Raw genomic sequence first — 13,276 nt, 5'->3', positions numbered from 1 at the left:
GTGACACCTAATATTCAGGCCACAAACCAGCTTGTGATGGAAATTCTGAGCATGTTGAAAAGTTAAACACAGCCTTCCCATACAGCCCATTAATTCCACTCCTAGATATGAATGACAGAGAATTGCAAATGTAGGTCCACACAAAGATTTATACATGGTTGTTAACAGATAGCAGCCTTATTCACAGCAGTCAAAAACTGGAAACAGCCTGAACGTTTATAAGCTTATGAATGGATAAACAAAATGTGGTAAACCCACACGGGTGAATATTACTCAGCCAGAAAAAAGAATGAAGTACTGACATATGTTACAACATGGATAAACCTCAAAGGTCAGACACAAACAAACACACATTGCATGATTCTATTAACATGAAATGTCTATAGCAGCAAATCTAGAGGCAGAAATTAGATTAGTGGTTGCCTAGGAACGGGAGTAATAGGAATGGGGCACAATGTCTCTTTTTTGAGTGATGAGTATTTTTAATTAGAGTGATAAATATACTAAACTTTGATGAACTACAATGTAAACTTAAAACAGGGATTTTATTTATTTATTTATTTATTTATTTATTTATGGTCTTTTTGCCTTTTCTAGGGCCGCTCCTGCAGCATGTGGAGGTTCCCAGGCTGGGGGTCGAATGGGAGCTGTAGCCACCGGCCTACACCAGGGCCACAGAAACTCAGGATCCGAGGCGTGTCTGCAACCTACACCACAGTTCACAGCAACGCCGGATCGTTAACCCACTGAGCAAGGCCAGGGATCGAACACGCAACCTCATGGTTCCTAGTCGGATTCGTTAACCACTGCGCCACGACGGGAACTCTGAGGGATTTTATTGGATACAAATTAATAACATTACCAGAGCTATTTTTTAAATTTCCCAGGGCAGAGAATCCCAACAGGCTTTTTTGTTTTTCCTCTCCCTACCTAGTACCAAGATTGAAGGACACATTTCCTTACTTGGTCCTCCTGTGAGACAGTTTTATTTTTTCATCCTCTTATGCAAAGTCACCTATAAAACTCTCCGCTGGGTTTTTTCCTTCCCTAGTACTAACAGATCAAGGTAATGGTATCTTAGATCCAATAAAATAATTAAATGCCAACCTGGTTAGGAAAAATAAAAATCAGGTTGGGGAGAGAGGTCCCCTTCCATATCTGAGTAACATTTGGATTACTGAGACAAGAAAGGTGAGTCAAAAGAGAGATCACAGAAAAATGGAAATAAATTTAACTCTGCCTCTAGGTACTAGTTATAATTTAACCACTATGAAGAAAAATATTAACTAGATGTTTTTCAACTATCATTCACTAATTTTCACCCCAAATAACCTTAAAACAGACCAAACTATTGCATCATAATTAATTGATTGAACCTGATTTGGGGGAGGAACTGCCTTAAAGGCTTTATCTCATTCTGATATATAATTTAAGGCTCAAAGGAGAAGTTTCATGAAGAAGGAAAAAGTCCATGAGAAATGCTATGCTACAAAATATTTTTATTTCTATTGTAAGCTCCTTGGCACCTGACTAAAAACAGCTGCCTCTTCCGATGTCTAAGCTAAGAACAAATTCACTGTCATTCCTGCACATGAATACATTCATCCCACTGTATTCACAGTGCCTCGGACTCCATTAAACACCTACGAATTTCTACATAAGGATAAGTTCAATATTGTAATAAGGTATTATGAGAGATCGCTGAGAACATATTAAACCTATATCTGATCTAACAGTCTTTGAACATAAATGTGATGTCTCCTCTGATTCTCAAAACTATCAGAAAAAGAAAATCTTGATTAACTAGTACCCGACCAGACTCTACAGTTAATTAGATTTCTGTGCCATTGCCCAGGGTGGTCTTTATGAGAAAAAGGTTAGCTGAAAGCACTACCAAGTCGCTTGATTCCACGTGGTTAGGCTACTCTCCTCACTCAGTGGAGGCCAGGAGTCCTTGGTGAACCAATTGCTCTTGTGTTCACAGGTGTCCCAGGTAAGCTTGATGTCCCTCAAAATCCAAAACCAATGCTAACCACTCTGATCTCCCGATGAGACCAGAGTTCTCTTTGGAACCCCTGAGACATTTCATTTATTCTTCACATGTCATATCACAGTTAACTTATGAGCAGTCTTTATTTAGACCCACCACTACATTGTCAGAGACAGTAGCTGTGTACAAACACTGAGAAAGAAGGACACCCAGTCATCAGAGCACCCAGAAGCACATGCCAGCAGGAACGGTTTGGGGGATTTTTTGGTTTGTTTGCTTTTCTTTTCTTTTTCTTTTTAGGGCCGCACCCAAGGCATACAGAAGTTTCCAGGCTAGGGGTCCAATCGGAGCTGCAGCTGCCAGCCTATACCACAGCCACAGCAATGCGGGATCCAAGGTATGTCTGTGACCTACACCACAGCTCACGGCAACACTAGATCCCTGACCCACTGAGCAAGGCCAGGTTCAAACCCGCATCCTTATGGCTACTAGTCAGATTTGTTTCCATTTTGCCACAAGGAGAACTTCCAGAACTGGTAAATCAGGAAACAAGAGGCTAATTTTCTGGCAAATTTCTATAGGTCATGAGATAGGTCTAATGTACAGTTCCTCCCTAAGAGGTCACCTCCTATGCTAGGCAAGTCAGAAAGTTCATAAACAATTTTAATTTTTAGAAAGGACATGTTCAATGTACCACTAGCTGGTTTGTTTTGTTTTGACTTGTTTTTTGTTTTGCTTTTCAGGGCTGCGCCCATGGCATATAGAGTTTCCCAAGCCAGGCTTCTAATCAGAGCTACAGCTGCCGGCCTACACCACGGCCACAGCAATACCAGATCCGAGCCGTGTCTGTGACCTACACCACAGCTCAGAGCAATGCCAGATCCTTAACCCACTGAGCGAGGCCATGGATTGAACCCACAACCTCATGGTTCCTAGTCAGTTTTGTTTCCGCTGCGCCACAAGGGGAACTCCCCTTTTTTTAATCTCTGATCTTTCCCTCCAGTTCTAAATATTAGAGATGCCTGTATGATCTGCCGGCTTGCAAACCTAGCAACTTCCCAAGACAGTTAGGTTAGTAAGTTAGTTAGTTAGTTAAAATAAAACCAAAGATCCAGAACTAGGAAAACCTACATCTGTGATGGTGAACTCATCAAACAGAAGAGGAGACCAGGAGATAGTTTTGGGTTTTTTTGGGGTTTTTTTTTTGTTTTTTTGCCATTTCTTGGGCTGCTCCTGTGGCACATGGAGGTTCCCTGGCTAGGGGTCCAATCGGAGCTGTGGCCGCCAGCCTACACCAGAGCCACAGCAATGTGGGATCCAAGCCCAGTCTGCAACCTACACCACAGCTCATGGCAATGCTGGATCCTTAACCCACTGAGCAAGGCCAGGGATCGAACCTGCAACCTCATGGTTCCTAGTCGGATTCATTAACCACTGATCCACCACAGGAACTCCAGGAAATAGTTTTCTTTTGTAGAATCAATGTGTTTCATCTGTCCATGTGCCTCTTTTCATTAGAAATTCAGGAGAAAATATTCACAGGAATAAATTAATCACCAGGTTGGCAAGAACACATCCTGCTAGAGAGAGGTTGAAGTGTTGCTGTCAGCACATAAAACCAAAATATGTGGTTCAATCTGCATAAGGAAAAAGAGCTCTACTGAGTTTAGCAGCTAATGGATCACCAAGGGAAAGTAGTGGCATCACAAATTTGAGAGAGAATGAGGGAGAAATTTTGGAAACAGTGAAATTAGGACAAAATAAAAGTTCACATGTGCAGTTCCCTGGTGGCTCAGTGGGTTAAGGACCTGGCATCATCACTGCTGTGGCACGAGTTTGGTATCTGGCCCAGGAAATTCCACATGCCACAGATAGAGCCAACAAATAAATAAACAACTGAAGAATTTTTTTTACAATTAACTTATTTGTACTCAGATGGAAACATAGACAATATTTTAAAGAAAAATTTGAATAGATTACTTCAGCAATATTTTTAATTTCAAAAATGATCAGTAATGCAGGAGACAGATTACAGGATTATCGCACTCTGTACTATGGAAATAAAGGAAAACACCCAAGAGAGATTTCTCTGTGAACAGAGTATATCCTACTAACTTTCAAAATGGTATTTGCAAACATTTTCAGTCATTTTGGCATTTTCTTAACATATGTGACACAAGTCTCTACCTTCTCAAATGGAATAAACTAGATATAATTTAACCTTTTTCCGGGGTCTCAGAGACAGCATTAGGAACATGATTTTCTCAGTGGAGACTGACAGCAGCCAGGGTAGGGGGAACAGTAAAGTACTGACATTTACTGAGCACCTACTATGTGCTTATACTCATTTTCACAATTCAATTAAATTTCTTTTTATCATCTCTGTGAGAGATCTATTTGTGAAAGATGAAGAAACTGAGACTCAAGTCTCCCAGGTAGTAAATGGCCATAGGGACTAGTGCTGAAGTTCACCTGTCAAGTCCAAGGGCTTGTCCCTCCAGGAAGGTACATCTGGTTGGTGCACTTAGGCAAGGTAAAGCCACACCCCTGTGCTTTGGAATTCTACGACTATGTGTCCTATTTTCTTTCTTCTTTCCTTGTCACTTTTTGAGACTATCTCAAACCGGCTTCTTTAAACCACCCCCTCACCATACCTCGTGGAACTCCAGCAAAAATTATGCCAAAGCGCGTAAGTCTAAATTTCAGTGTAAACAGGCTCTGGATGGAAGCTTTTTAGGGCATGGATTCTACTACCTACTCTGTCTACCCTGTCTGGCCTTGAGCTCTATTTCAAATAGCTGAGGATCTCTATTAGGTGAAGTGTTACTATTGTGTATTGCTACAACCAAGGTGACAAGAGTGTGTATCAGGGACATTTTGTCAACATTGAAAAGGAAACACAAAACTGTTTAAGAGAGTCTTAAGAGTCACAGGAAATAATGCAAATCAGAATAAGGTAAATTCTAGAACGGGTAAACACTTGTATTTGCTAAACTGGACAGGACGGGGAAGTTAAATTTGGAAGTTAAAAAAAAAAAACATGTAGGCAACAGCAGATAGATGCAGCTTAAGAGAGGCTGAAAGAGGCAATGAATGGAAAAGAAAATGTTAGATAATTAGACAGTGAGGTAGCATTAAAGAACTATTGTTTTCAAGATGAGCAAAACTGTAATATGGTTGACAGTAGGATAAAAGAACCTAAGACACAAAGCCTCCAGAATTCCACATTTTAAGAGTTCACAATAGGTTTCTGATAATCATGAATCAAAAATATCTCCATCACAGAGGTCATTTTTGGATGCTATTCTTCTGAGAACTAGTCAGTCCTACTAATATTGAAACATAAAACAGTTAAATGGAGTAGTTTTGTGCAAACACAGACATAGAGATCAAAGGGACAAAATACAAAACCCAGAAACAGAGCATTATTATTCTAATGAGTTTATTATTTGATAAAGAAGGCATCATACATATATACTCTTTTATTCAGATTTGGCAAATGGTGTTAGAATAATGGGCAAGCAATTTTAGGGTTGGCATGAGATAGGGAGCTAAATTAACTTCAGTTAGGTTAATTTGGGGGATTTTTTTTTAAGTTCAACTATGACCTTAACGATTTTCTACCTGATGGATCTGTTTCTTAGAGCGTTGAAGTCACCAACTATGGTAATAAAATCATCTATTTATTCTTGTAGTTGTATTAATTTTTGCCTCATGTAGTTTGATGCTGTTATTAGGTACAAAGACATTAAGAATTATGTCTTCTTGGAGAACTGACCCCTCATCATTATGTAATGCCTTTCCTTATCCCTGATAACTCTCCTTATTTCAAAGTCTACTCTGTCCAAAATTAGGATAGCTACTACTGCTTTCTTCTGATTAGTGTTAGCGCTATATATTTTTCTTTATCTACTTTTAACCTATACGTGTCTTTCATTTAAAATGAGTCTCTTGTAGACGGCATATCATTGGGTCATGTTTTTTCATCTACTCTGTCTTTTAATGAGAAAACTTAGACCACTAACATTCAAAGTGATTGTTGACACAGCCGGATTAATATTTACCACATTCATTACTATTTTTTGCTTGCTGCCCTTGTTCTTTGTTCCTATCCTTGTCTCCCACTCTTTTTCTGCTGTATGTGGTTTTAATGGAGCATTTTTATGACCCCATTTTCTCTCCTTTCTTAGCACACCAGCTTTACTTCTTATTTTACTTTTTTTGGTGGTTGCCCTAGAGTTTGCAATACACATTTACAACTAATCTGAGTCTACTTTCAAATACACTATATCATTTCACAGGTAGTGTGAGTACCTTATAATAATAAAATAATCCTAATTCCTCCCTCCTATCCCTTATATCATTGCTGTCATTCATCTCCCTTACATGTAAGCATACATAAACATCTTTATATAAATACGTATATAAAATATATAAACATAAGCTGTAAATAATCTAATACACTATTGGTATTATTTGGAAAAAACTGTTAACTGTTAGATCAATTAAGAAAAAATGTTTTACTTTGACTTCTTCTTCTTTGATGTTCTTTATGTGGATATGAGGTTCTGACCCCCATTATTTTCCATCCCTATACAGAACTTTTTTTTTTTTTCGGCTTTTCTAGGGCCACACCTGCAGCACATGGAGGTTCCCAGGCTAGGGATCCAATCGGAGCTGCAGCCACCGGTCTACTCCACAGCCACAGCAAAGCAGGATCCAAGCAGCGTCTGTTACCCACACCACAGCTCATGGCAACACCGGATCCTTAACCCACTGAGCGAGGCCAGGGATCAAACCTGCAACCTCATGGGTCCTAGTCGGATTCGTTAACCACTGCACCACGACAGGAACTCCAGAACTTCTTTTAGTACTTCTTACAAGGCAGATCTACAGACAACAAATTCCTTCAATTTGTGCTCACCTGAGAAAGTCTTTATTTTGCCTTTACTTTTTTTTTTTTTTCCTGGCCACACCTGCAGCTTGTGGGAGTTCCCAGGTCAGGGACTGAACCTGCACCAAAGCAGCAACCCAGGCCACTGCAGTGAAAACACCGGATACTTAACCTGTTACACCACAAAGGAACTCCATTTCTCCTTTACCTCTGAAGATAATTTCAGAGAGAGCAGAATTCTATGTTAGCAGTTTTATTCTCTCAACCCAAACATTTCATTTCATTTTTTTTTGCTTGCCTGGTTTCTGAGAAGTTGGAAGTCATCTTATTTTTGCTCCTCTATAGGTAAGGAGCTTTTATCCTCTGGCTCCTTTCCAGATTTTTTCTTTATCTTTGATTTTCCATATTTTGAAGATGATATACCGAGGGGATTTTTTTTTAATGTTTTTAATTTATCCTGCTTGGTATTCTCTGAGCTTCCTGGATCTCTGTTTTGGTATCTAATATTAGCTGAGGAAATTCTCAGGTCATTATTATTACAATTATTTTTTCTGTTTCTTTCTTTCTTCTCATGGTGTTCCCATTCCACATGTGATTCCTGTTGTAGCTGTCTAACAGTTCTTAGATTCTCTGTTCTGCTTTTTGTAGTCTTTGGTCTCTTTGCTTTTTGTTTCTGGGAATTCTATTGCTATAGCCTGTAGCTCAGGGAGTCTTTGATCAGCCATGTCCAGTCTAATAAGTCTATCAAAGGCATTTTTCATTTCTGTTACAATGGTTTTTATTTTTAGGACTTTATTTTTTCTTTAGCATTTTCTTCTTGTTTTTTCTTTATAAAGCTGCCCCACAGCATATGGAGTTCCCAGGCCAGAAATCAGGTCCAACCCGCAGCTGTGACCCACACTGCAACTGTAGCAGTGCAGATCCTCAACCCATTGTGCTGGGCCGAGGATTGAACCTGTGTCCCAGTGCTCCAGAGACACCACCATTCCTGTTGCACCACAGTAGTAACTCCCTTTACCATTTTCTTTCTTGTGATTTCCATCTTTCTGCTTACATTGTCCATCTCTACCTGCAGGCTCTCCACTTGATCCATAGAGCCCTTAGCATGTTAACCATAGTTGTTTTAAATTCCCACGCCTCACCATGTCTGGTTTTGATGCTTGCTCTGTCTCTTCCAACTGTGTTTTCTGCCTATTGGTTTGCCTTGTAATATTAACAGTTAAATATGACATACAGGATAAAAAGGAACTGTAAATAGGCCTGTAGTCACATGGTGGTGAGGTGTTGGGGATGGGAACCATTCCCAAGTTCTGTGATTAGATCTCAGTCTCTTAGGGAGCCTGTGCCTCTGGACTGGGAACTTCTCAACTGTTTCTCAGTTTTTCTCCTGCTTAGGTGGGGCAGGATGGCCTGAGTGGGCTGCAGTTATCCAGCTCCAACTAGGCTCTGGTTAACTACACTCCCCTGGTTACTTGTAATAGTTTACTGAAACTGTGGCGTGTTTTGGTTCCTTTTCTCCTCACTCTGTAGAAAGCCCAAAGGGATTTTTTTCCTCTATTTACTGTGGGATTCTGGTGGAGCTTCTGGAGATAAATTGCACATGGGGGTGAGGGGCACCTTCATATGACAGGGTCCCCACATGTTTCTCAGCTCCTAGAAAAGTTCATGCTGAGCCTCCGGCAATTCACTGATCACAGCTGAGGCTTTCCTGCTCCTGCATTGTCTTCCCCTCTGATATGCCATGACTCTCTGAATTTGCCTCTCTGTCCCTCCAATCTTGGAGGCAGTTGTTTGCCCTGTACCTGTGGATTTTTCAAGTCTGTCTAGTTCTTTAATTGTTATTAGGTTGGAGTGACAACTTCCAAGCTCTTTACAAGGAAAACCAGAAACCGAAGTCAAGTTCAAGAGATTTTTGTTTGTTTCCCTATAATTTGAATTTTTTTAAACTAATAATGTTAGAAATTGCTGACAGTACCTTTCAGACCCAAAGGTAAAGCTACTGCCAGTCTAATGCAGCCAATGAAACCTCAAAGAAACACAAGTTTTAACGTGTGCCACCCATCAGTCACATCAATTACGTGTCTGACCTGTTTTCATCTCTAAGAACTAAAACCCTTTCTGGTGTGTGTCTGGGGTTCTAGCTTCCCACTGGGAACTGCTATGCCTTCACTGGAGAATTCCAGTCACCAGTCCCACAGGCTGATTCTTTTCCATCTCCTAGACTTCAGTCTGCTATGTAACTCAAGTTCTCTTCATTCCAACACTCAGAGTAGAGCAGCAGGAGCAGAGCTGAATAACCGTAAGATTTTTGGATGGCAGAGAATGCACTCACCTTAAAAGTAATCTTAAGTAATACATAAGCAGGTGATCTTCCAAAGAGTACAGTGTGAAAAGGGAAGGGGAGGAAGGAGTAACTTTATAGTGAAAAGACCTGACAAACGCTATCTCAAGCCAACTGATCAAGTTTAGCATCAACAGTAGTAAGCCAGGAGGACATAATGTGATGAAAATGGTACTTTATATCTGTGGTCTTCCTCCTATAACACATGATCTCAGTCTAATCGTGAGGGAAAAAAAACAGGCAAATCCCAAGTGAGGGACATTCCACAAAACACCTGACCAATACTCAAAACTGTCAAAGTCATCAAAAAAAAGCAAAGTCTGAGAAACTGTCACAATTAAGAGGAGCCTGGGAGTTCCCTGGTGGCCAAGCAGTCAAGGATCCAGTGTTGGCACATCTGTGGATCAGGTCACTGCCGTGGCGCAGGTTCAATCCCTGGCCTGGGAACTTCCACATGCCATGGGCACAGCCAAAAAAAATAAATAATTAAATCCAACTAAATTAAATTAAATGCATTTTTTTTTTAAAGAGAAGCCTAAGGAGATAGGATGACTAAGGAGAAGTCCTAAATGGGATCCTGGAACAGAAAAAGGATGCTAGATAAAAACTAAAGAAATCTGAATGAACTATCTACAGACTTCAGTTAAAAAATGCATCCATGACATATTGTTAATTGTGATGAATATATCATTCTAATGTAAGAAATGAATCACAGGGAAAATGGTGTGAGCTAGAGGACTCTCTGTACTACCTTCACGATAGTTCTGTAAATCTGAAACTATTGCACAACAAAAAAGGTTTTTCAAATTTTCAAATTAAGTTTTTTTAATCACATACACATTCAACAACATGAACTCTAAAACTTTTGAAAAATATAAAAATTTGCAACATTAACGTACAGAAAAATAGCAACTAGGAAAATATCTGTAGCAACCAGGACAAAAGATGAAGATGTATTTATATTCTAAAGTTAATAAGTATGTAAGAGGGAGTTCCATCGTGGCACAGTGGTTAGTTAACAAATCCGACTGGGAACAATGAGGTTGCAGGTTCGATCCCTGGCCTCGCTCAGTGGGTTAAGGATCCAGCGTTGCCATGAGCTGTGGTGTAGGTCATAGAAGCAGCTCAGATCCCGAGTTGCTGTGGCTCTGGAGTAGGCCAGTGGCTACAGCTCCGATAAGACACCCTGCCTGGGAACCTCCATATGCCAGGTGTGCGGCCCTAGAAATGACAAAAAAAGAAAAAAGAAAGATTAAGTATGTAGAAGAAAAATTGAGAAAAAAAGACTAAAATTCATTTTAAAAGGATGAGATAGACTAAACAATGATAATAAGAAAATTTTTTAAAAACCAAGCAATTAGGTATCATTTAAGTAGCAACACAGTTTCAAATAATACCTAGGAATGATGGGGCTATTTTTTTTCCTTTTTTTTGGCCACCCTTTGGCACATGAAGTTCCCAGGGATCACATAGTTGTTGTGACCTTGAGATTAAAGACCAGATTCCTTAACCCACTGTACTAAACCTGCATCTTGGTGCTGCAGAGACACCAGCCATCCCATTGTGCCACAGGGGGAACTCTAAGGCTATATTTTATTTTATTTTATTTTATTTTATTTTGGCCATACCCATGGTATATGGAAGCTCACGGGGTAGAAATCGAATTGCAGCTGTAGCTGCCAGCCTATACCACAGCCACAGCAACTCAAGATCTGAGCATCAGCTGCAACTTGCAACACAGCTTGTGGCAATGCTGGATCCTTAACCCCCTGAGCAAGGCCAGGCAGGGACAGAACCCACATCTTCATAGATACTATGTCAGATTCTTAACCCACTGAGCCACAACGGGAACTCCCTGAGGCTACATATTAAACCACTTCACCTACATACCATCGGTCACCATGTACACTAATAAAATTCTTTTGAAAGTGCTATGGACTGAATTGTGTCCCCTCAAAATTGACACGTTGGAGCCCTGATCCCCAGTACGATGGTATGTGGAGATGATGCCTTTAGGAGGCAATTAGGTTTAGATCAGGTCCTGAGAGTGGAGTGGTCCTCATGCCTAACTAATACCTTATAAGACGAGACCCCAGAGGGCTTGCTCCCTCTCTGCCACATGAAGATGCAATGAGAAGGTGGCTGTCTATAAACCAGGCAGAGAGCTCTCACCAGAACCTATACACGCTGGCACCCTGATGTCTAACTTCCAGGCTCCAGAACTGAGAAAACAAATTTCTGTTGTTTAAGCCACCCAGTTTCTGGTATTTTGTTATGGCTGCCTGAGCTGACTAATACAGAAAGGCAACTTGAAAAATATCATATAAAGAGCAATAAAAATATTCATTCATTTAAATCTAATAATCTCACATCAATTGATGTTAACCTTTAGAGATAATTCAAAACTATGACAAAGCTATACACATTAAAATATTCATTACTTAGCATTAAGTTTTTAAACCAGTAAAAACCTAAATGTCTAATAACAGAGAAATGGATAAGTAAACTGTGCTGTTTCACTTGGCCTAATATGATGTCATTTAAAATAATTACAAAAAGCACTTGACCTAATATGATGTCATTTGAAATCATAACATGACTATTATAAGCTTATAGGAAATGCTTATAATAAAGTTAAATGCAAACCAAAAGCAAAAACGTACAACATGAGGCCAGCCATGTAAATAAATATGGACAAGAAATAAAAGGGTAAACTATAAACAAATAAAATTTGATTTGTTGGGAGGCATTTTTTTCTTTTATTTTACTTTGAATGTTACAAGAAATAATACTCAAAAATATATTTGGTAGTAATTTAAATAGATCCTTTCTTAAGTCTAATCACATCCTGTTAAATTATAGAGAAGTAGATTTTTCTAATACTCACTACTCACAAAAAAAAATGAGAATGAAATATTTACATCTTATATAAGAAAATCATCACTTTTCCTTTACCACATACTTTTTAAATTATGTTACTACTTACATAGAGAGAGTTTCCAAGGCATCTTCAAAGATGTCCTGGAGGGAAAACAAAAAATACAGTGAGTTTCTCAAGAATCAAGAACTTTAAGTATAAAAGAGAAGGGGTGGGTGGGTGTGTGAGTGTGTGTGTGTGTGTGTGTGTGTGTGTGTGTGTGTGTGTGTGTACATACAGGGGCAGAGCAGGAACAGTTCTGCTGGGCCACAGTAGAATCATTCCGCTTTCCATTTATTTCAGAGAAAGCAAGCATAGGAATTTGAGTTTTAATTTCTTTTTTTTAATAATTAAGACTAATAACATACCCTGCTAGCAATAAAATGGGCTACTTTGAAGAGAATGTAACACCTTTAATGGAGTCTCTACTCCTCAGTCTCATTTAACCATAAACAGGGTAAAACTAATAACAAGACTTGCCAATTCAATCTCTTTCTCCACAGCTAACAAGTTAGCACCTCTGGGCCTTCATGTCACATCTAACTCCATTACCCTCCCAGGAAGTGTCCCTGCTACCAGCCTTTTATCTGCATCATATAGGACAGGCTTTTCTTCATGCCACTGGCTTGTTCAAAAGCAGCAAGAAGAGAAACACCCAAACACACACACACACATATACTCACATCCACCCAAAAATCCACACATGTATCCCACACTCATACACACTGACTCACATGTACAATCTCACCCATAAACTCACAGTCACACACACACGTACAAACACACATACACTCACTCACAAACTCACACATACACAACACTCCCTCACAACTGCAAAAATCAAATCTAAGCTCCTCACCCAGATGTTTGGGACCCCCTGTAACCAAGTCAAATCCTCAAAGCATCCTTCTCTCACATCCTTGCCACCATCACCACCACCAAGCACAAGGACCTCACCGGTCTCCCTGCTCCCACACTTGACACCCACCATTCAACTCTTCAAGTAACAGCTGCAGTTGTTCTTTTCTTTCTCTCCTTGTGATAAACTCATACCATTCCACTGCTTTAGCCTCTTTAAAAGCTTTCCATTATACTTGGAATAAACCCAAATTCTTTCCTATGATCTTTGATGCC

At 39.7% G+C, this 13,276-nt stretch overlaps 1 protein-coding gene across 1 annotated transcript in view; it reads right to left on the bottom strand.

The window, feature by feature from the left end:
* Positions 1 to 13,276, bottom strand: part of TTC39B (tetratricopeptide repeat domain 39B) — a 146,355-nt gene that overhangs the window by 98,948 nt on the left and 34,131 nt on the right. Inside the window, 1 exon segment of the mRNA XM_047767628.1 lies at positions 12,212 to 12,246. Coding sequence (XP_047623584.1) covers positions 12,212 to 12,246 — 35 coding nt within the window.

Source organism: Phacochoerus africanus, chromosome 2, assembly GCF_016906955.1.
Source record: "Phacochoerus africanus isolate WHEZ1 chromosome 2, ROS_Pafr_v1, whole genome shotgun sequence".
Classification (NCBI taxonomy): domain Eukaryota; kingdom Metazoa; phylum Chordata; class Mammalia; order Artiodactyla; family Suidae; genus Phacochoerus; species Phacochoerus africanus.
The sequence above is the reverse complement of the archived record's forward strand: the minus strand, read 5'-3'. Positions and strand labels throughout refer to the sequence as shown.